The sequence below is a fragment of the Ambystoma mexicanum genome, chromosome 6p (genome assembly GCF_040938575.1).
Source record: "Ambystoma mexicanum isolate Mex_15411 chromosome 6p, UKY_AmexF1_1, whole genome shotgun sequence".
Taxonomy (NCBI): domain Eukaryota; kingdom Metazoa; phylum Chordata; class Amphibia; order Caudata; family Ambystomatidae; genus Ambystoma; species Ambystoma mexicanum.
The window spans coordinates 457,893,920-457,918,227 of NC_090935.1; the positions used below are offsets into that span (position 1 = coordinate 457,893,920).

General features: G+C 43.3%; 1 protein-coding gene across 2 annotated transcripts in view; it reads left to right on the top strand.

The window, feature by feature from the left end:
* ITGA1 (integrin subunit alpha 1) overlaps positions 1–24,308 on the top strand; it is a 1,202,180-nt gene that overhangs the window by 732,224 nt on the left and 445,648 nt on the right. For both annotated transcript variants that reach the window (XM_069627258.1, XM_069627257.1), the window contains exon 14: positions 22,058–22,315. In XM_069627258.1, the coding sequence (XP_069483359.1) occupies positions 22,058–22,315 (258 nt within the window). The remainder of the gene's footprint in view (positions 1–22,057; positions 22,316–24,308) is intronic.

The following is a 24,308-nucleotide window of genomic DNA, read 5'->3' on the forward strand; positions in this document are numbered from 1 at the left end:
ACACAGGTCTATGGTCAGCCTTTTGATACCATGCTAGGCATCCCTGCTTTTGCACTTGGGTCGAGGGGTGCTTTGCTTGTAGATATGCTACCCATTGAATGCACATTGCACGTGATGCCTGAAGTTGACCTTGCACTGCCTTCACATTTTCTGACACACACCATGAAGTCCTTGTACATGTAGGTAGTGAGTAACATACATATTTGCTGCACTGCATAGACCCACTTCAATGCAGACTGCCACCTTTCAAAAGGTCTGATCACAGAAGCAATTCCAAGTTGACCCAGCATGCATGCCAGGTTCTATTTTTTGTGTCACATGTCTGCCTGATGTGTTTGTTGTCGGTATGTGTGTGTGTTGTGTGATCTAACATGTGTAGTGACCTTTTTTCTCTCTATTTTTCAGATGATGATGCAATGGAGCCGGAGGATGGTGTTGTCATGCCAGGCACAGGGTTGTTATCACTACATCAACCCAGCACAAGTGGGGGTAGTGGGGTGGTAGGCCACGAAAACCCCCAAGTGCTACAGTCCATCTTGTCTCTGGCTGCCTATGAGTCCAGCCCTGATGAACACTCTGACGACCATGTCGAGTTGGATGAGCATCAGGTCCATATGTCAGGGGTGAGTGATTCTGATGCGGACACTCCTCTGTCCCTGACACCTGCACTGAGGGGTCAGACAGTCTTGGAACCTCCGCCTGTGGTGGATCGGGATGCAGGGTCACCCTCCACACCAGTCACTGATGTGCCTGGGCCATCACGTCGACGGGGGCATGTAGTCGTGCAGCCGCCGGCGGTGCCAACACAACGAGGACACACGGTCCATGGGTCCTGCAGGGGTCAAGCCCAGCAACGTGGTCGCCGCACGCAACCACAGTATACTGAGTGGGAGCAAGACATGACTGCCAATTCTGAACGGCAGGGGACAGCAATGGAGAACATCGCTGAGAGCATGGAGCATGTGGCCCAATCTGTGCTCCCCCCTGCTAGGCAGGTGCTTCTCCAGCAGCAGGCGGCACGGTCCACAGCCCGCTCGCTCAGGCAGGGCATGGCGGCCTCAGACAGGGCACGCCAGGCTGAAATGTTGTCTCTGCGTCAAACCATTGCTGCCCACGCAGAGGCACACATGAAGGCCCTGAGGGAGGAGCATGCTTCCCTCAGGTCCACTCTGGGTGTCCTTCTGATGTCCCAGAGGGAGCGGGCAGAGGAGAGATTTGCACAGCTTGAGCGTACCATCTCGGCTGAGCTACATGCTTGCCGGGAGGTGCAGTGGTTGTCCAGCAAAGCCTTGCAGGAGGAACTCTGTGTTACACGTGCTACCTTGCAAGAGGAAGCACGTGTACCACAGGAGGTTCTGCATGCAGGCCTACATGTCATAGCAACACAGAACAAGGCTCACCCATCCGGCAGACCTGCTGCCGACGAGGGGCAAGCTGCGGCTAGGCGTAGTCATGCTCCTGTGCCACGTCCTCCTTTCCAGGAAGAGCCAGACTCAGAAGACAATCTATCTCCCACATAGGTCGGGCTGTGCAGGCGTTGAGCCCATGGAGTTGTTTTTTTCCTCAGCATCATCGCTTGTGGGTGTTGAGCAGCGCCCTGTATCTCCCCCCTCCTGGGTGCCTCTCCCCCCCCGGTTCGTATGTGGCCATTTTTGATTTTTCTTTTAGTTTAGTTAGTTAAGTTTCTGTTTGATAGTTAGTTTAAATAGGTAAAGTAGGTTTTTCATAGTTAGTGTAATTAGTTAATATAGTTTAAAATTGCTAGTCTATTTTGCTTTCATGTGACGGTGTGGAGCTTTGTGGCTTTTGAAAGCATCCACTGTCTATTCCAGCTGGGCCCTTCAAGCTTGTCTTATGTATGTGTTTGCTGCTTGGGGTCCTTGACTCACATATGCCACTCCTGCTTCCCTTATCCATGGGCTCGCAAGGATGGTTCAGTGTAACAGTCTATTACACAAGGACAATGGACTGTCATATCTGTGGCATGTCTGCTGCTGTGGAACTTGTGTTAACACCCCTAGTGGGGATGATTGGGGTGTAATTGACCACTGTTCTTCTTTTGCTAGATGGGGTGTTTAATGATTCATGTGTACATTCATTGCTATGCATTATGTAGTATGTTTCTTATCTTTAATGAACATGTGCTTGTTGAAAATCATGCCGTAGATAGTGTGTTCTACACTGTTGCTGTGAAAGACGGACTGATGGTTTGATTTCTGATGGACGTCTCTGACATGGTCTACTCATGTAATGCCTGAAGAGACACACACAGATGAATATTAAGCATGAATGATGTGTTTAATAGACTTTCTGCAGGGGGATGAGCCTCAAGACCACCTTTGCCAGCAGACATGGGCCATTGGACGTCTGGAATCTGGACACATTTGGTGGTGCCGACATGCGCATGTGTGCGCAAGCAGAGGCACAGGTATTGCGATCATACATCCAATAAACAATGACGTGTTTCAAGGGACTCCAGGCAAGGTGAGCAGCACAGGGGGGTCACAACGCAGCAAACCTTCCACCTGGCCAGTTGAACATGCATGCTTAGTAGCAGCACTGACGGTGAGCTTGGACAAATATTGGTGTTGAAGCGCACAATACAGCTCAGATGTGTTGGTGGACTGATGGCTAGTTGATGGGAAAGTTGTCTGGGGCACCTACATGGGCAGTGGCACATACCCTCCATTCCACCATGGTCCATTGAGGCACTTGTATTAGCCATGTAGCGTTGCAAAACATGGAATGAAGCAGCTCACAGGGACAGACAGCAAGGGATAGACTCGGGTGCAGTGCATTTCATTTCCAAGTAGAATTTGATACATGCACTGGCTACTTTATTTTGGTCATGGTGGTGCAGGACTTGTTCTGAAGTCAGACCTTGCTATATGCGTCTGTCTGCTTACCCAGGGAACATTGCATGTTGTGTGAATCGTGACACATTGGTGTTCCATTTGCCACGCACCCACCGGTGCCTGACTTAATGCATTGACTGTGTATGAACCATCACAGGGGTAATGTTACGTATGGGTATGAAGCATCCACACAAGATTGTCTGTTTGTAGAGAATTTTGTTACTTTGGGGGATATTTGGTGGTGTGTTTGTGTGTTTTGGGCATGCACAGATTATTAACTGTGGCTCTCTTTGCAGCATTGAACTGCTCTTGCTAGCGGACCGGAGAGTGCGCAGGCAGGAGGCCAGCACTCACCCCAGAGATAAGTTTCTCTTTGACTTCCATTTGAGTAATTTGCTGCTATGTGCATGTGAACAAGTTTGGTCTATTTGTGTATGTGTTAATGTGTGTACTACATTTTGGTGCATTCCCTACTTTCCTGTGTCAACCCTACTCCCCTTTCCTGCCCCTCATTCCGGTTATCCAGTATGCCAATGCCTGTGCTGACTGCATATCCCTGACCCTCCTTCCCCACCAGGGTCTCAGAGGCCTGTGTAAGTTAGACCTTGCAGGCACCCAGACCAAAGTGGGGGTGGTTGTTTTGTTCCACTCCTGCGCCAGTACACGGGAGCTGTGACAGTAGACATCCGTTCGTGTTGCATCATTCTATGTTATGTACCTCACATGGTTCGGATCCTGTTGTGACATTGTTTTACTGTGCTACCATGGTTGTTAACATCATTGTGGTAGTACTTGGCCTTTGTGGCGTACTGCTACTTGAAGTCATCTACTGGAGGCTGTTCTGGTTTGTTTTACTGCCTGCAGGTTATTGGCTTCTGTGTTGTCCTGCTTTGAGTTCTCTTGGATTTTGTGCTTTTGCAAATCTAGGTGGACTCTAAGGGTGCTGGCAACTTTTTACACACAAGGTGGGAGATGGTGATAAAGGGGAAGGGTGATCCTGTGGCCATGTGGAATTCAAGGATGTCGGATGAATAACCCACATGCAATTGTTCAGTGGGTTGTGGTGATTTGTGAGGGAGGGGGGGGTGTTTTGTTGTTGATAGTTGCCTTGCCCTGCAGTGTGATGGGCACCCTGATATTGTAATTGTGCTTTCCTATGTACCTGATGTATTCTGCTCATCAATGCCTGTTCATGTGTTGTGTTTACCTTTCAGTGTGTGAGGGGATAGTTGTGGTTTGACATGCTGGGGTATACACATGGTGAATGTTCACATGTGATGTGTAGAGGACAGTGATGGTCACTTGATTTCACATGCATATGTTGAGTCCATGTCCCTACAGACCCACACACTCGCACTATGATCCACTACATGTACAACCACCCTTGCATGTCCATGTGTACACTCTGTTTGCCTTCTGGTGCCCACTGTGGCCCTGCAGCAAATGTTCTATGACCATTTGTGGATCCTATACATGCCAAATTGTGTTATTTTATGTAGTTTGTTGCTTAGATGTGATGCTCAGGATGTGCATCACATACAATGGCTGTTCACTGTACTGTGCGCTGAGCAGTGTGTTGCAGGAGGTGGACACGGCACACAGTAGCTGCAGTGTTGATTATGCAATGCACATTGTGCATGTGGACAGGCATTCATTGTTATGTTTCAAATACAACTTTTGGAATGCATTTGGGTATGACTTATTTTGGGTGGGAGGTTGTTGGTCAGTCATTTCATCTGATTCCATGTCAGGCATCTGTCTGATGCTCATTTACATTTTTCACATGGCAGTGTGTACCTTATTGGTACTGTGTTGGTGTATGGCTATTGCTTGCCATGTCATGTTGTGGTTTGGGAGGGTTTGAGTGACATACCAGTGATAGTCATGGCCTGTTTTGCAGGTCTGTGTGATTCACACCTTGCATGTGTGCCTTTTGGTCAAACAGGATTACTTGTGTTTAAGTAGCTACGGATGCACACAATGTGGCAATTCCATGGAAACAATCTCAGGGTGGTAAGGTTGTGACAGTTGACTGTCTCTTTGTTATAATCGATTGTCACCTGGTATGTGCCAGGCCTGTGTGCACTCCGCAGGGTTGGGAGTTTAGATGAAAAATCTGGCCACAAGCTGGGACCGGGCTTCCTCGCCACGTGTCCTATCCCCTCCCATGGGCAGCGCCTGTGCCTGTGGTTGGGGATGTGGGGGAACCACCATGTCCACCGGCAGAGTAGCTGCCCGCCAGAGCGGTCAAGGGAGCGGAAGTGTGACTTGAGCACTCAGAATGTGCGCTCCACTATGGCCCTGGTTGCAATATGGGCCGCGTTGTATCTTACCTGGGGTGGTGTGGTGGGGTTCCGGATTGGTGTCATCATGTGGTTGCTCAGAGGGTAGGCACTGTCCCCTGGAGAGGTGATAATGGTTGTGATTATTGGGTGTTGTGTATTTGTGTGTGTGTGTGACATGCATGCATGTGCACGTGCATTTGTACTCACCTAGGAGCCATGTGTCGCCATGCTGCCCAGCTTCCAGAGCCCGACTCAGGGCGGACATTCTGTATATGAAACTGTCATGGGTGGAGCCAGGGTAATTTGCATAGACAGAGGTGATGATTCCCTTTGCATCGCATACCACCTGTACATTGATGGAATGGCAGTGCTTGCGGTTTCGGTAGATGTGCTCAGTGGCCCTAGGTGGACGTAGGACCACATGGGTGCAATCTATGGCACCGAGCACTTTGGGGAAGTGTGCCACCCTGTAAAAGTCCTCGACAACAGCCTGCCTTTCTGCGGATGTTCTGGGCATGTATATGTGCCTGTGGACTGAGGGGCGTGCTGTCATGATTGCCAATACCTGGTGTAGGCAGCGTGACTGCGTGGCATGTGAGACCTCACCCACTATGGCAGCAGTCTGCTGAAAAGACCCAGTGGCCAAAAAATGCAGGACATTGAGCGCCTTCTCTAAGGGGCTCAATGCTTGGGAGCAGAGGGTGGGGGATGTTAGGTCATCTTCCCACTCCCTGACCAGATCTAGGATGATATGGGGTGGAAACCTATACCTGCCATAGACCTGGTCGTCAGGCATCCCAAAAAGGCTTGTCCGTGGTGACAAAATGCGTGCCCTGGCTATTCTCTTCCTCCTGCGTTGTCCCACGATCAGTGCTGCGACAAATGGGGCATTCATCGTAGCTGTGTATACGTGTTTGTTGTTTTCGCGCACTTTTATGCTGTGCGCAGGGACGCTTCTGCCTGCCTTCCTGTGGCCGACGCGTTGACGCCTGTGTGCATCTTTTGCCGTGCACGGGTTTCCCGTATTCAAATCCATGAATACGGGTTGTTCACGTGCGTGTGGGCGTTCCGTGTAGTTCCCTGCAGTACTTCCCCAGTTACGCCTTCTTTTTCACGCGTTATTCCCCATTCCGCGTGTTCCGCCCACTGTTCCGCCCACTTTTGTTGTGTGCGCTGCACTATGTGCGCCTTTGCTGTGCGCAAAGCGCACGCCGTTTGATGACGTGTGTCCCCGCGTGCGCCATGCACGGATTTGGGGCACAACCAGTGGGAAAGTAGAGCTTGAATCGCACGCTTACGCCTCCTTGCGCCTGCTTGCGCTGGGATTTTCGGCACACATTGAATCGGCCCCTTAATGTCTAGGCTGTACAATTTCTGAGATAGTGTTTTGTCTGATGATAGGTCATTCCAGAGGTCTTGAAGCTCTGTTTTTTCTGCTTTTGTTAAGTAGGCTGCAACATATCGTGCAACTGCAGTGGAATTGTCTGCAATGTACTGCACATCTATGTTTGCATTCCATTAGAGGGCAATGATTGCATTGTAATCATTGATATATTTTGATTTTTCTGTTCTTTTTATGTAATACATGTTCCTAGGTGATTTACCTTTAACACTATGTCGAACAGAAGACATGAGGTTGATCACTTCACCTGTTTCTGTAACTGGTCTAGGGAAACCAAAGCAGCATTTGGTGTAGTATTTCCCTTTGCTTTTGTATTTGCGATGACAATATTTGCCACATTTGTGTCTTTGAAATTGTACAATCTGTCCATGAAGGTCACTATGTGTCCTTTAATAATAATAATAATAATAGTTTTGCATTTATATAGCGCTACGAACCCTCAGGTATCTGAGCGCTACTTATTATTACCCACGGTGTGTGGTGCTCATTTATCAACCTCGGAAGGATGAAAGGCTGAGTTTGACCCCGCCGGGATTCGAACCTGCGTTAGCAGGCTCTGCACGGATGTCAAAGCGAGCGCTCTACTCGCTGTACCGCTTGACCTCCCTTTGTGAAGGGATTTCACAAGTGACATATTTTTGGATGAACTGCAAAACAGTGGCATTACTGTCCTGACCAAATTTAGGTGCACCTTTAATCCATAAAAGCATGTGGATATGTGGTGCTCCTCTGGCTTGGTATTCTTTTCTACAAAAGAAGTGTTGCACTTTTCCGAGGGGAGGAAGAGTTTTATTACAAATAAAGTCTAGCATAGCAATGAAACGATGGTGGAAATATCTTGAAACATTAACAGGATCTAGAGAGCAAAGTTCTACAGGTGTTAGTATATCTATGTTGGTTTTGCTGTTGTTTGATATGGGTAGGAAATCATATAAATCTTCCCATGAATATTCTGCATAACTTAATGTAACAAACCAAGTGAGTGGTCCAAGGTTTTTGATCATACAAAGTACATCTCTGTGCCGTCAGAACCAGTATTCTTTCGTACCATGCATGTTTGCAAACAGATTTGTTATGCTTGATTGTAAAATCTCATCTTTTTCTTGCACTTTTTGTATTAATTGCGCAGCTGACATATTTTGAAAGTGGGTTCCAGATTTCGTAACATAGGGTTGCTAGTTCACTGTCAAAGAGTAGGTGGAATATGTATTCCACATGTTGTCTAAATCTGGGATCTTCAGAATACATTCGTAATAAGCGGTATTCTGATGCTGTTATCTGAGTGGGTATATCATCGTATCTTCCTCCTTTGCCAGTAGGAAATAGCAGTGGAAAAGCACGTGCTTCTATACTTTTTTCCCATATGCTCATTGGTGACCCTTTGGTTTGTGAAATTTGGTAAGTTTCTAGTGCATCATCTATGCTCTCATTAGAGTGCAATGGATGAATTGTATAATGGTCCAAAAGAGTGGATACTGCAGCAGGATGCAGAAGTTCAAATTGACCAGTTTCTGATGACTCTTGAATTATTTCAGTTGTTCCCCTTAAGCTTTCTTCAATATTTATGTCTTTGTAGTATTCATTATTGTCTTTCAGATATTGCAAGGCTTGTCTAACTTTATGTAAGTCCACGAGTTGTTGCCAATTTGTTTTGGCTTTTGTTGGTACACCATTTACTAAGACAATTAAAGAATGCTCTATTTGACGTTGCACTCCTAGAGTGTGCACATTTTCTGTCAGATCTGATGGCAAATAAACTACTTTGCTACAAATGCCTTTCACCAATTCAGAGGGAGGTAATTTTGCTGTTTTTGGTTGAAGGCGTATTATTGCTTGAAATGGGATTACTGTTTGAATTATGATGCTCTCATACAAATTGAGTTGTTGCAGGATTTTTAGTAGTGGGAACAATTCCAAATTATTTGTATTAGCACATGAAGGAGTGTGGTTGTTGTCAAGTTTTGTAGTGCAGTAACTGCAAAATATTAGGGGTTCACTTATTTAGTATTTGTTTTCTGCTAAAAGGTAGAGCGCTAATTCAAACCATTTGGAATCTTCATTGTCTTCTATTTTGTATGTTATGTCTATAGTTCTTGTGTTACTTTTGTAACTGTAAAAAGTTCTGCGGCAACACACACTCTATGCTCTATTTCTGTGTTCCTTTCTACGGACTTGCTTTTTGGTAGGCATTGTTTTGGGTCTGTTGAAAAAATAGAAGGTATGGGTTGGTCTGTTTTACAATATATGTGTGCTGTGTGAATGCATGTATGAGTTTGATGGGGAAGATGTTTGTGGTGGGGTGTGAATGTGCATCGGGCAGTTACAATGAGTTGGGAAGGCTATTTTTCTGTTTGTATATTACTACACTGTGCTTCAGATGAGAGTAGAAAGTGAGCTAGTGGTGAGGAGAAGCATTAATAGTAAACGTAATGGTATAAAATTAAAACAGCTATTTGTTTTGTAGTACTGACATTCTAAGGCTTGTGTATGTTATTTGTGTTCCAAAAACACAGGGATTTGTGTGCCATTCTGCCTGTTACTCTTTGTTTAAAAAATAGGGATTTGGGGCAGAATGGTTCAGAAATCGATGTTTTTTTTGGTGCACAAATTAGATAAATAATCCACACAGTCTCTTTAAGGAACAGTAAGAATATAAAGGTTGTACTGTACTTACTTTTTTTTTTGTGGAATGACCAGGTTTCTTCGGATATGTTGTTTGCAGTGTAGATGCTGTTGATTTTCAGGAGAGTGGTCTTCACTGCATTTGTAAAAGGAAGAAGTTATTCATTTTGTGTGTTTAAAGCAGTGATGTTAATGTACACGTTCATTTTTCAGCTTTCGTGGGAGTATTCTTGTTTGATATCTCAACACAGTGTATGCGTGCATTTCATTTCACTATGTGCAGCCTTTATATGTTATTTGCGGTATGTTAGTTGAACCTGCTTCGCAAATGAGTACAATTTTCAGTTCATGAAATTCCCTTGTTTTTTTCAGCTGTGTTGTACACAGCAGAGAGGTTGGAAGTGATAGGTCATTATAGTAGATGGGAAAAATGTGACTACTTTCATATTATAAGTAGGAATGCGAAAAATCGGGAGCACCTGAGAGGGAGATGTCACCACAGCAATCAGGAACATTTATTTTTCTCATACGATCGCATTGGAAGTAGCATTGATTTAGGCAGAAGAAAGTAAAAAATTGTGACATTTTTTAATGGAAAATCGTGTTTCGCACGTAAATCGGGAGGGTTGGTACGTATGTATAGGTTATGCAGGAGATAGTAAGAAGTAGTGCGATTTTTCAATGAAAAATCGAAAGTCTCGCGCTTAAAGCGGGAGCGTTGGTATGTATGTATTGGCTATGCAGATTTAGTGGCATTAATTTGTTTAAATGGAATCATAAGAGTTGCACATGTACTCTGAATAAAGTATGCATACCTGTACTTTGTAATCATGCATGTGGGTATGCATGGAGCTGTAAGTAGAAATCTGCGACACTTGCACATTAGTTTTTGTAGTAGGTGCTTTGCAATGATATGAGACTTGTATTCAGAGTGATCAACAGTACATTTGAAGTGCGGAACGCTGATGACGGAGTTAGATCTAAAGGTCTTGGATGTGATTGGTGGATGGTTGTGTGATTGCTTAGCTGTGTCCAGTGAGGGAATGGATTCGCGAGTATGTGGAAAGGGTAGAAGGACTGGTTAAGAGTTATGCCCCTCACGGACATCGCGCTTGTCCGCGGGTAGGGCGTGCCACATACAGGGGTTTACAGCAAATCCAGCATGGAAAGGGGACTGTAGGCATCAGCCAATCAGATGTTGACATTGTTGATTTTTGTAGAAAGGGAATGTGTGTAGTGAAGATGGCAGAGGTGGATACAGTCAGGGTGTTGGTGCTCGGAGATATTTTTTTTATCCATGGTTTACAGCACTATTCAGAATGTAGGCATGTGGCAAACAATTTTGATGTCAGAGGAGTGGAGGTGGTGTGGAGCGCTGCGACTGATTGCAATGTAGCGGCAATTCTCCAAGTTTTCAGAGATATGCGTAGGTTGACCAGTCCCCATGTGGTAGTTTTGCACTATGGTGCTTGCCATTTGGGCTACGTGAGTTTACCTACTTTGTTGGGAGATTTGGAACAGTTGGTTCAAGCAGTCATTAACAGCTTTCCAACTGCGAAAGTTATTTTTTCTGGCTTACTCCCTAGAGCAAAATGAGACAACAGTTCTGGTTTTTGTCCTGATCAAAGTATTGGTAGGTGTGCCATCAATCGCAGCATGCGTGCTTTCATGTTAAGAGCTGGTATGTTTTTCTGCGGCCATGAGAACATTGTTTCCAGTAATGCGGCTTCTTTTGAAGTGGACAGTGTTTCTTTATCTTTTTTGGGAAATGCCATATTCTTTTGGAATGTAAGGCTTGCTTTGGAGAAGGTTATGTGATGATTGTAGGAGTAAACTAAGAAGAAAAAAAAAAGAAAAAAATACTAAATAACAGGTGTCTGTCAGGCAACTGCAAAAACAAAAACAAAAAACAGGCTCTTTTCAGAGCCCACCTTAAAGGGGAAAAGGGGAATACTATTTAAATGTACAGTCATCACGCTCAGATCCTCTACATGTCCGCAGACATGGCGATAGTATGCAGGCAGCACGTTGCATGCAGGGATTCTGGGGTGGAGAGGCATGCAAATGGGAATGATCGAAGCTAGGGATTGGTCAGTAAAGTTCAGTGTGTGTGTTCTGAACGTAGAGATTTTGTGAGAACGTCTTTTTCATGAGAGGAGAACAGACAGCTATGGCTGTGTGTGCTCGAAAACAGATCATGTGGATTTTGGGAGACTCATGGTAACATTGGTTAAAGGTACATGTCAGATCTTGGATTCCCTCATTTGGAAGTGCACTGGCATGGAGTGCGTGATATGAAGTGGCTGGACTTGGTACCTCTCTGTGCTACTTTACAGACAAAGCGTCATCCTGATATAATTATCATTCATTGTGGAGGAAACAGTTTAGGGCATGTCTCTGGAATTTCTTTGCAATTTGCAATGAATGAAGGACTTGAGAAGGTCATGGACATGTTTCCAAATTGCCAAGTAATTTTTTTCTCATATTGCACAAAGACAAATGTGGCTGCGTTCTGCTTTATTTGGTCCGCAAATGGAGAAAGCAAGGCGCAATGTTTGTGCCTATCTAAGAGATGTTGGCATGTCCTCTTTCCACAATGAAAATATTTTGTTTCGTAGCACATTAATTTTTCGCAGAGATGGAGTCCATCTTACATATGCTGGCAATCAGATTTTTCTTCGAAATGTACAAAATGCATTGCAAGCTTTTTTGGATTCATAGTGACCTATTTTGCATTACATTTTGACGAATACAAGTTTTTCAAACACACAAAACACCACCGAAAGGCTCTTTTCAGAGCCACCACTTACTCCCAGAGAAAAGTGCATTGGTTTTGCTACGGTTGCACCCTAAAATTTTGTGCGTCTAGGACTGTCCGCTGACTTTTTGAAAAATGCACGGGGGCCTACACCTTTTACTTCATAGTTCCATTTTTAAACTGAGAAACGTGGCTCTGAAAAGAGCCTTTTTTTATTTTTGTTGTTTTATATTTTTTTGATTTTTTTTACACACGACACACTAGGAGAGGAGGGGAAAGGAGGGTAAGGAAGGGACACCAACCACGAGGATAAGAAAGGGCAGGTGGAGAGAGAAAGATGTAGGGTGGGCCTTATTTAGGTAGCTAGCAGTTCTTCTGGTGCTCCGTGACCGTAGTCTCGAAAGTACTTCAAAGACTCTCCCCCCTGCAGAGTAATGCGTCACAGTACATACACAATATTGTGACCCTCGAAAGGTAAGAGTCAACAGCATCGCGAATGGCCTGTGAGGCAGCTGGAGGGATGTGCTCTCCCACAGGAATGTCTCTTGTGGTGAGAGGATCAGACACGGAGGATGCTGCGGAGGAACTCAAACTGCTACGTTCTTTACATGGTAGTCACCTTGCAAATGTTCACACCGTGGAACAAAGCTAGGTGTTGCTTCATGGTTGTCATACCAAAGCTGTACGCACCAGGTCTCCCACGACTCAGCACCAAGTTTCACTGTTTACAGGTAACCAGGTTCACACATGCTTTTGGTACGTTACCAAAAATGGTAAACAATTGCCACACCCACAACCTCCGGCGAATACTAGTAGTAGGGAGTTCCTCCACCTCATTCTCTTCACCCTCTTCTTCCTCGCTCTCTACATCCTCACGCGTATTTCCCTCTGCAGGCCCTTGGGGAGGTGGTGGCGGTGGAGTGTTTGGGGTGGTGCTGAGGCTGATGTAGCAACAGCAGCCATGGATGCCATTAGGGTTGGTGAGATAATCTCTGCTACAGCACTAAAGGTAGCAAAACTCAATCTACAATTGCCAGAAGTACAATGAAGATGAGCTTGGGGGTGTGGCCTTTTATAGGAGTGGAGGGGTGCGCCTCGTGACCATATCGATCACTCAAAAGCATTGAAAAAGTTCCAAACAATATGTTGAAAGCTAGGGCCATTGCATGGGAAATGTGAAATGGTGATTTTGTATTGTAAAATAATTTGGCATGTCTGCATAAGTTCTTTTGAAATGTTGCGGGAGCGGACAAAGTGCGCATATTAGGACTCACGCTCAGTGTGGGTGCGGTCACATGATGACGTTGTGAATACATCCGCGTAGGAAATGGGTGCCCGCAGGACACCAAATGAACAGGAACGGTCGTGCGCATGCACACGGGTGTTCTACGGACAGTGTTTGGGTCCTGAAACTAATTAAAAGTGCGACACAAGTGAGACGGACAGTTACGGACAGGCACGATGTTTGCAAGACTTACGGGTGTGGTGCGCATGTGCAGAGATGTTCTGCTGACTGTACGGCCAGGTACAGTGCCCATAGGACACCTCCATTTTGTTTGACTATGGACATGCCGGACACCGCGCCTGTTCTACGGACAGGTCCTTCTTGGCTGCGGATGGCACAGACAAGTATAGTGTCCTTAGGACACGCCCATTTTTTTCATTTACGGACATCCCCGACACCTGGTGTGTTCTAAGAACAGTTTCATCTTGGTTGTGAACAGTATGGAGAGGTAGAATGTCCTTAGGACGCCCCCATTCTGTTGATTTACCGACATCTTGGACAGCTGGTGTGTTATAAGAACAGTTTCATCTTGGTTGCGAATGAAACGGGTAGGTGTATTGTCCTTAGAACCTCCATATTTTATTAACTACGGACAGGCTGAACAGGCGTGCTGTCCGGGGACATTTGAACTCTTTCTAAAAATAAAAATTAGACCCAAACAATTCCACTAAAACTAACATAACATTTTGTTTTATTAAACACACATACAGCAATTAAGAGAGAGAGGGGGAAGCAGACACTGAAACAAATATAGGGCAATTAGGGGTTACCACAGGCTGGTTGGGAGGGGATGAAGGGATGGAAGTTTCATCAAAACATTTATGTTGTTCTTGAGGGTTTGGGGATAGTTCACTGGGAAATGGAGAAGGGGGACAGGTACAGGGGGGACAGTGATATCTGATTTTTCCTTTTACGTGGTCCTCCACAAATTGCCTTAACCCACTAAAATTCTCTTCTAGCATGTCCACTTTGTCTTCTATGTGTTTCAGGGTGTCTTGCACTGTCTCTTTTGGTGGACTTTCTTCAATTTTTACCTTGTTTGTTAAAAATAAATATATATATGTTAAGTGCCCATAAAGTACTGACTATTAATTTGCTTATGCAGAGAAGTATGCACCATTATTATCGCTATCTTCCGACATTTCACCATGCGGAAAATTCTCCTCCAGCCACTCCAAAGTACTGCACATTTCTGTGTCAAAACAACAAAAATACATTACTTGTTCTGCACCTCATAAAAAAATATACACACATATGAGAAAAATGAAGTTCACTTACTACTTTCTTGTAATCTTGTAATTTGTATTCGTTGTGTTGTGTTCGTCTACTGTCGCTCCTAGCTGCACAGTTTATGTGAGATAATTACGTTGGAGGCATATCTTTTTTTGTTATGGCATAATCCATTTCATTCTATATGGTAATTAAATGAATGGGTAATGTGTGAGACGTGTAGGTTTGAATGGTTATTTATTACCACTTAAAATGTGTTCATGTGCTGCTTTTTAAACTTGTGCAGTTTTTCTATGGTATGATAGAACGATTTCAGATACCCCCTGAGTGTTTAGGTATTGTTGATCTCGTCCGCGCCCGTCCGCGACAGGCGCTCAGTCCGGGCCCCTCAAATATCATTAGCGAGGGGGTTCAGTATGTTCTATGTTACATGTATATAAAGTAAGGGAATTATAGTACATATCTCCCAAATTTACATGATGAATGTGTATATTCAGTAAAAAAACGTTGTTAAAGGGACGTTATGGTTAAGTTGCACTACTAAAAACCTGTGAAATTCACTAAGAAAAACTTTATAAACGGGACGTTATGGTTCGAAGTAAAACCGAAAAACCCCTGAAATTCGCCAGTTATGGTAGGCTAAGCAACCATAACTCGCCCTACCACTGTGCACTGCTAACACTAACACCCAGGACATCAAAGATGACATCACAAGTGCTATAGAATGCAACATTGTAACCCATTTTCTTTTTAAATTGTTCTCGGGGTGAGAAGATCCCATGCCTTTCTTGTGTGTTATGGATTCCCTTGCTGCACTCAGCATGTTAGGAGCATACATGTACGCCCCTCCAGTTCTGAAATTCACCAGCCACCACTGCCCTAACGCTTTTATAGACTTCAATTGGCTCCTCTACTTTCACCTGCACTGATGACTCAAAAGATTGAGAGGTTTGTGCATGCAAAATGGTGGTCTTTGTCTCAATGATGCATTTATTGTCTCCATACATTCTGAGCTCTGACCTTTCCACCACCGACCATAACGTACAGGTTAGAAAAGGCCATGTGACAAAATCCAAGTTCTGCGGCCCACAAGGAAAACATACCAATGCCAGCTTGGCTGAGGTGCATACTAAGGGCTCTCCTCGCAAACACCCCTTTCTATTACAGTCACTTTTTCTAAGCTTTGATAATATCGCTCCAGGAACACAACGCACAATTCACTACTGTTGGCCATCTGCTTCAACATGAGGTTAGTGTTGGGCAGGGTCGGACTAAGCCACAAAATTGTCTCGGGCACCAATGAAAAAGTGTCCCACAGTTGTAAATGGCTATTCATTCGTTTTGTGGCACTGTTTGAATAGTACCCAATGTTTTTGTTTTTTTTTTGGATCTAATGTGATGCAAATTGTGCATTACAGCGACTGCGTTAGCGGCCTTGTAGCTATGGTTAAGTTGCTCAACCCATAGGAATATCACTTTTGGGCAGTTTATGACTTTGCCCACGCTGGACCAAGCCTCACCAAACTTTGCAAATTAAGTATATGGCCATGTCAGATCGATCCTGCAAAGTTTGGTGAGGTTTTGCAAAGAGGGGGCAATGTTTTAGGGGGGTCCAAAATGTGTGGTTTTCACATAGATGCAATGGAAAAAACATTTTGCTCACGCCTAAAGTCGAAACTGCTGGACGGATTTTCACCAAATTTATGCGGCAGGAGAGGCGACTTGGTCCAAAAAGTGTGGTTTTGTAAATTTGCTGTAAATCCATCTAGTATTTTTTTTAAAATGAAAAAAAAGTAGGGCATATAAAATTAGTTATATCTGGGTCCGGTCCGCTGATTGGATGGTGAAAAACATGAGATGTGTCATATTTTTGGAAGTGTCTGCCATGTTGTATTTGCGGGCAGGCATAGCTGGCCGCGGACAGCACAGTGGGGAAAAAGTGTGAAAAACACATTTTGGGTCATTTGGTGGTGGGAAGAGGGGCTGGGAAGGGTGGGCGAGTGGGAAAAGGATGATTTGAGGCTCTTTTTGTAGGTTAAAAAAGACTGGGCAGGTGCCGTAGCTGTTCGCAGAGAGCACCATGGATGGGCGGCTTGGAAAAGATATTTGGGGTCATTTGACGTCTGGAATAGGGCACACAAATGGTAGGGAACTGGAATGAAGGACATACTTTTAACCTTGTATTTTTGGATCTTACCTTATCAGAGTTTTTGAGTAATATTAAACATTTTATTTTATTAAAGTTGATTTAATCAAGAAAATTTCATGATTTTAAAACAATAACAGAAATGTCAATAAAAAAATCAAATACAAACGATTTCTATTACATCTCTAATATATACTTACTAATCTTGTAGGCGATTCAAGGCTCTAGGATTCCAATGTAGACGAGTCCCTCTGGTATTAACGATTGTGTTTGTAATATAGATGTTCTTCTCTGCTTTAGATAGAGATTGTGGCAAGTCAAGACATACTTGCAACATATTGTGATCGCTAATATCTGTATCAATCACTTTGAATGACATTATATGATTCAATAACTTAGAATTTACATAGACATAATCAAGAATCGAATGTTGGGATCCTCTATTCCATGTAAATCGAGGGGGAACATCCCCCGCAATTGCTCCTTTCAGCATGATAAAGCCCCTTTCCTTCATCATATGAGACCATGCTGTTTCAACATCTGGGAGGTCAACGATGTTTGCTTGAAATAAATGTAAATTTAAATCACCCATTAAGATAGTATAAGATAAGGACTGATCCTGAAGTAGAATATTTGACAGGTGATGAAAAAAATAAATTGGTGTGATTGTATTCTTGCTCCAATATATACAGCAAACAAAATGTTACCTCTTGAGACTCTCACTATTTGAAAGTGAGGGGATGGGGTGGTACAAGATATACAACCAAGACCAGAAGTTTGTTTTATGGCCACAAGTAGACCACCCATCGGACGACACAATCTATGTTTAATATCAGGTCTAATATGAAGGACATGAGAGTCCCATACCGGGGCAGAGACTAGCCATGTTTCTTGTAACACCACAATGTATTGTTTACTTAATGTACTTTGCATGGAGGTAACAAGGTGGGAATAGCCTCTGGTGTTCGAAGATGTAATATAGATATAATCTTCCTGACTCAATTGTTGTTATGCGTTCATACAGTAGGTGTGCATTGCTTGAGAGTAATTTGAAGCATTTTGAACGTGAGTAGAACTGACAATTGAGGTTGGATTATAAGCATTGATTAAAGCTTTGGAAGATTGTGAAATGGTACTCTCAGGTAATTGAAGTAACAAGAAACCTAGACCAAAAATGGCCATCCTGTCTTGCCACAATATGTTGGCTACAAGCCCAGAACGAACATGAATTCTAGCTTCATAAATATTATTTTCGTTACAAAATTCTATCAAATCAATATCAATTGAAGACAAGTTCTTCAGAGATGGTATTTGTGCACATATATTCAATATGCTAGCGTGATTGAGAACATATTGGGGGGCTGGATGCTCTCGACATTTGATTATCAAACAATGTGACTGTGTCTTCTTATGTGAATTTTCCAACGGTCTTAAAGATTTGTTTTTGATAGAATGAATACCTGTGCCCTGTATTTTTCCCATCTTGAGGGGCTGCAAGTTCGACTTTAATACCTGCTGATCAACTTGCCTCTTCAAGGCTGGACCAGAGATTAACCTCTCTACATTTGGAAATTGAATTGGATGGGATTTGTCTCCATTCTGAGCTCTCATATGTACTTCTGAGAAGTAGGCTTCCGTAGACGTTTTTATAATATCTCGCAGATTATCAGAGCTTGAATGATTTTCAACATTTGAAATCTGCAGAATGGTGGAAATACTCGGCTCAGTGTGACTTGTTAACCCCGAAGGAATTGATGGAATACAATTCTTATTAAGCGAAATGTTCATTTACTGACCTGCATAGTACGATCTTGGAACCTCAGACGGTTCAGAAGGCACTTTGCTCCGTACATCAAGCAATTGATTGCCCTGAATCGGAAAATGATTTGGGGCAGACGAGATGGCAGCACTAAATTGCCTCGCTAATTCCGCTTCTGACGATTTTTGACTCTCATAAGCGGCTATCGATGCACGAATTTCTTCTCTTGATAAGTCTTTTTTTATAGAATCCTGTTGACCTGGTGTGAGAGTAGTCAGTATGGAATGATTGATCGTAGTCTGTACTGACTTGAGGGAATCACCACCAGGATTTGGGATCCGCGTAACTACGGGTTTAAGGGTGGGCACTGTAATAAACTTGTTTTGATTTGCCAGATGATGGAGTGCCACTAGATCATCAAGTGGCTAGTAACTATATTGATCAGTGTCAGCCAACTCGTCTGAACTAACTGCAGAGGCGGGGTTTTGCTTTTTCTTTAGTTTGCTAATAGCTTTAACAAAATGCCTCTTTTTTCCTCTCACTGGAACTTGTCGTGTTCTGTAGCTCATTTTGCCAGATTTATTCGCAATCGGATCTTGTTTAGTTATGAAAATGTCTTGTTCATTAAATTTATCATTAGGAATAGAAAACAAATTATATGTTATCACTTTAGAGACCTTGGGGATTTCAGATGAGTTCTCATTCACATTTGTTGGTGGCTTTTCATGGGAATCTTTTCTGGGAATACTTGAGACTGGTTTGGAGTCATTAGTTTTGTTGAGGTTCTTTGCCAATTCACAAGGTATCGAACAAGACCGCAAATCATTTTGAATCAATATCGTATTAGATTGATTAGGGAGTGAGGCATTTGTCTCTGAAGGCAAGGTTGATTTGGGTAGAGATCGGGTTGGAGAGGACAATCTCGAGTATGGATTGGGTGCATGATTAATTTTTATGGATTTTTCCAGATTCATTACATTGCCAATTAGTTGTTCAATCAAGGTGGTTTGGTGACTCACTTTCCCCTCCATAATTTCATACAGCTTTGCTACTGCCAGCAAAGCTGTATGCATGGCACTCTGTGTATTATTGAGTGCAGGGGCCTCCGGGAAGGAGAAGCGAGTCGACCGACCCTTTTGAATAAAACATTTGGGATTGTGCATATCATCATTGAACTTGGATCATCTGGGAGTCGGAGCGATAAATGAAGGTGACTCTTCGACACAATGTATATGTTATTTATTGACCAGATCTGATGTATGGCTTTGGTTGAGAATTGGAAGGGACAAATCTGAAATTGAGGGCTTCGCTGAATCAATAAGGTTTGCATTAGCAGTTGGCATGGTATTTTCATGAAGGTGAATTAAATCCCCTGGGTTAGAGCATATATACAAAATTTCATGAGAGGACACACTAGATCTACTCGAAGTGTTCATAAAATCTAGTGCCTTGTCGTCGATTTCCCCAGTCAGTGTAAAGGACTCGTGAGCAGGCCTCGACGGTTGCTGTGCCAAACCAGAGCACATCACTGGTACTAGAGGAGTAGGTGATGCCATGTTGGCCGCTGATGGAACTAGGCTTGTCATTCGATCCTCGTGCTCTATACATGCTGAGACAAGAGTATTATTGGTAATTTCTATGTCCATTTCTTTTACCTCAATGGGAGCCAAATTAGAGCCGGAAGGGCAGTCGTTGCCAACTGGTAATGGTATTGCAGATGTACAATTATGAATAACAATTGAATCCGTGAATCAATTAGAAATTGAAAGTGAAGGAGGGGCTATAGTTGTATGGGTGGAACCATCGAAATCTTTAGGATATCGGCGAGTTACATTTGCTTCTTTGAAACAATAAGCACAGATATCAGTTAACTAGGGAAGAGAGTGTACGCCCCTTTTACACAGCGTTCTCCCGGCCATTGAAACATGCTTATTTTCCGCAATTTGTCAATTTCTCCTGAGTTGAACGCACAGGGCCTTTAAGAGAGGGAGGCTGCAAAGGCGTAGGGGGCATACCTGTTTTCAAAGTAAATTTAGCTGTAACCATAATCGCAATTTCCAAAGAAGCAGTAGCTTGTTATTACTGAAAGGGATAGTGAAAATACAGTGGAAAGAAAACAGCTCCCTACTCCTGCTTGACAGTGGGAAAGCGAGACAGCAATTCCACTTGGCAAATCCACTTGCCAAATGCAATTTAATAAATAGCTAACAATTCAAGACATACTACAGACTTGTGGTAATACAGACAATACATATGAAGGCCCACAATGCATGTAAATCAGAGGCACATACAGGGAAACTAAAGTAAGGAAGAAAGAAACAGCATCGTTTATCTTCATGTATAAAACTGAATTGAGTTTTTGAAGCCTACTTATTGCCCCATGTATGTGCACCATGAGCTGAGAGCAAACCCTAAGTAAAGTACTTTACGAACATACAATAAGATTAATGTTTAGATATATAACACCTTTGGAATTTTTAATTCTGACTGTCAGTGAACAAACCACCTATCCTAGATATGTCAGTGAACAAAAACAAGTGGCCCAGATATGTGATATCATCAGTGATTTCATCAATGACATTTGTGATGTCATCTTTAATGGCCTGGGTGTTAGTCTTAGCAGTGCATGGTGGTGGCGCTTGTTATGGTTGCGTAGCTTACCATAACTGGCGTATCGCTTCGGTTTTTCAGTTTTACTTGTAACCATAAAGTTCCTTTAACAATGCTTTTTCACTGAGTTTCATAGGTTTTTGGTAGTGCAACTGAACCATAACGTCCCTATAACAATGATTTTTCTGTCAATTTTAAATAATATTTGTTCAGCAATACTGGTCAAAACTATTAGCCACATAGCCAACATTGGCCGAAAAATGGGCCCACATTAGCATTTCGCGTTTTTGGTTCGGCCATTAGCCTATTGGAGGGGGAATGAAACTGGGATCCGAGCCAGGGCATTGTAATATAATAATTTCCACAATGTATACATTTATTTTTACTTTCTAATCAGTGCACTCTCTCCATCTGTTCGCAGGATTGCCCTACATTTATTTTCATATTCCAGCAACATTTCATGCATATCACACCCCGCTCAGGGCAAAGGTGTTAATGGCTTTACCTCGTTGAGATTTGGTAAAGATCTTTCTGTATGTGGTGTTTGGAAAATGAACAACATTAGCAAACACTGCTTTGCTTTTTAAATGTAATAGACAGGAATACGCAGCCAACCTAAGCTCGCATTAAGGCATTGTGGCTCTGTTCAAGCATATGCAATCATCATAGTGCTAATAGATATACTTAGCAAGTATATATACCCTGTCACTAATGTGACTGCACCTAACGTAGGTGCACTTGTGTCGCCCTCAATGTATAATCAGTAACTATGCAATAGATTTGCACAAGTACAACAATCTTCAAGAAACACGAAATGGAACAACACTTGTTTGATGCATTCATATTTCATATGGATCAGAAGTGCTGCAACATAGAACATTTTCGGAATGTGCACATTTCATGTAATATGACCGCCGTCATCACTTTAAACATTAATGTGTCGGTGTACAACATTTATATTTTATATTTTAATTTATTCAGTGAATCTACCTTGACCAGGACCTCCTTTGGGCTTTTCTTTTTATAACTCAGTGGAATTAATATATATTGCTTTTTTAACATTTGAAAGATACATTAACCCATATATTTTGTTGTTCTTTTTCAGACGACATTTGACTTCCAAATGAGCCTTGAACCCGTCAAACAAACATGTTGCTCATCTTCAAAAGACAGTTCCTGCAAAAATGAAAACAAAAATGAGCCGTGTGGCTCTCGGTTTGGCACGGCCATCGCTTCAGTGAAGGATCTTAACCAGGATGGACTAAATGATGTCGTGATAGGCGCGCCATTTGAAGGGGATCACCGCGGAGCTGTATATTTTTACTATGGCACTGGCAATACGATAAGGAAGGACTACGCACAGGTACAGTATAATTTTTAAAAGAAAAAAAACATACATTTTTTCCAATAAAGAGCACACCTTTCTTGTTATTCAAAGACAGGGCGCATTGGAGGGATTGCATTTTTCAGAATGCTATGGTAATGTTTAGACGTATCATTATTATTATTATTATTATTATTATTATTATTATTATTATTATTATTATTATTATCATGGTATTTATTGAGCACGGACCTGGTTTTGAGAAGCAATGCAACGCTTTACAGAGGTATACAACAATACAGATACATAACACAGTGCTTCAGTGAGGTATACAATAGTACAAATGCATAACGGAGCACTTTTCAGAGGTAACAGCAAAACAGATATAGAGTGGGTGGTGGGATACAGAGGGGCACGAAGGATGGGTACAGCTGTACCGGGTGGCGGGGAGGAGAGGGGCGGCGGTGTCTAGTGAGTCTGGCAGCGTGACGAGCAATGTGTTGGCCTTGGTGTTGAGGCGGAGAGATTCCTTGAAGATGTGAGTCTTGAGTTCTTTTCTAAATTGTAGGAGCGTGCAGCGAGTCTGATGCTGACGAGGAGGAGGTTTTATAGTCTTGGGGCATAGGCAGAGAAGGCTTATTTTCTGGTCCTTTCCTTTTTGCAGCAGCGGATTTCAAGTGGCATGTGTCCTGGCTTCTGGTGGTGTGCTATCCGCTGGAGATGCTGAGTTTCTCTGCAAGGTATCTGGGTCACTTGAGGGCAACTGCCTTATAGATGATGCAGCAAGACTTGAAGGTGATTCTTGCTTGCAGGCGGAGCCAGTGAAGGTCGATGAGGGCCAGGGTTATGTGGGTGTCTTTGCGTAGATCCGTGATGAGGCATGTGACCATATGTATGACACTTCTCAGGGGCACAAGGAGGACAACGGGAGGCCTTCGAGGAGTGCTTTGCCCCTGTCCCATTTTGGTGTGGAACCCAAGGCACTTGATGAAGGAGGTGAGCTCAGGTGTGAATCCTTCAGAGTTTGTAGTTGATAGCCAAGTCTGTATGGGTTTTCGGTGTTGTTGTTCAGGAGTAGGAGTTCAGTCTTGGAGGGGTTGAGCTTCATGTATACACTGGACATCCAAAACTGGATCAGCGAGAGGCAGGTTTTGAGCCTATGGATATCCTTGATGGAGTGAATCTTGAGATATAGCAGTGTGCCATCTGCGTATTGGTGGATGTGGATGTTGTGTGTGGCTAGGAGGGCTATGTACACAGCTTACAAAAACAGATAAACATCCTCAAGAATTCAGAAAGTTCAGTACAATCAAAAACTCACAAACGCAAGAATCAACTTCCAAAGGCCTCAAGCAAACTTAATTCCTAAATTAAATGTATAACACAATCAATATTAGCCTTAGGGCAACAGTAGAAGGAAACCATACAATTGATCCATTATGTTGATCTTTAAGCCAAAGGTGAACATGCCACAGTTAGAAAAGCGCAAACTCAGGCTTTTCTTGTTTAGGTCAAATAGAGTTTGTCCAGGGCCAAAGGCTAGACCCCCGGCCCTAAGCAACAACAGAACCTTCATATAAGTGTAAATAAACATCTGATGTAAAGTAGGTCACCTCCCAGATCCTTCCTAAACTCTTGCTATAACAAAGAACCTGTGCATTCACCTCAAATGCACCGTGAGACCAGAAAACCTAACTTCCATTGTGTCTGCCAAGAACACGTCATCTACTATCTTCAAAGCAGCTCTAACCAAATGTCCAGGATGGTATTGGGTGATACATTGAATAATCTTAGGCTTAGTATATGAAGCCAGACAAAATGAAGGACCCCAACTATAGCTTAATGAAATCTTGAAACAGTCCCTTCCCATCACTTAATTTCATATGGAATCCCTGTATGCTCCACCCACTTCTGCAGATAAGTGGTTAAAATCTCCAGGAACCTGCAAACATCTGACTCCACAGGACTCTCTGTTGGTGTCCTTGGACATCTGCTCTTCACCCTCTATACCTCTGCACCAGGAAGACCTATC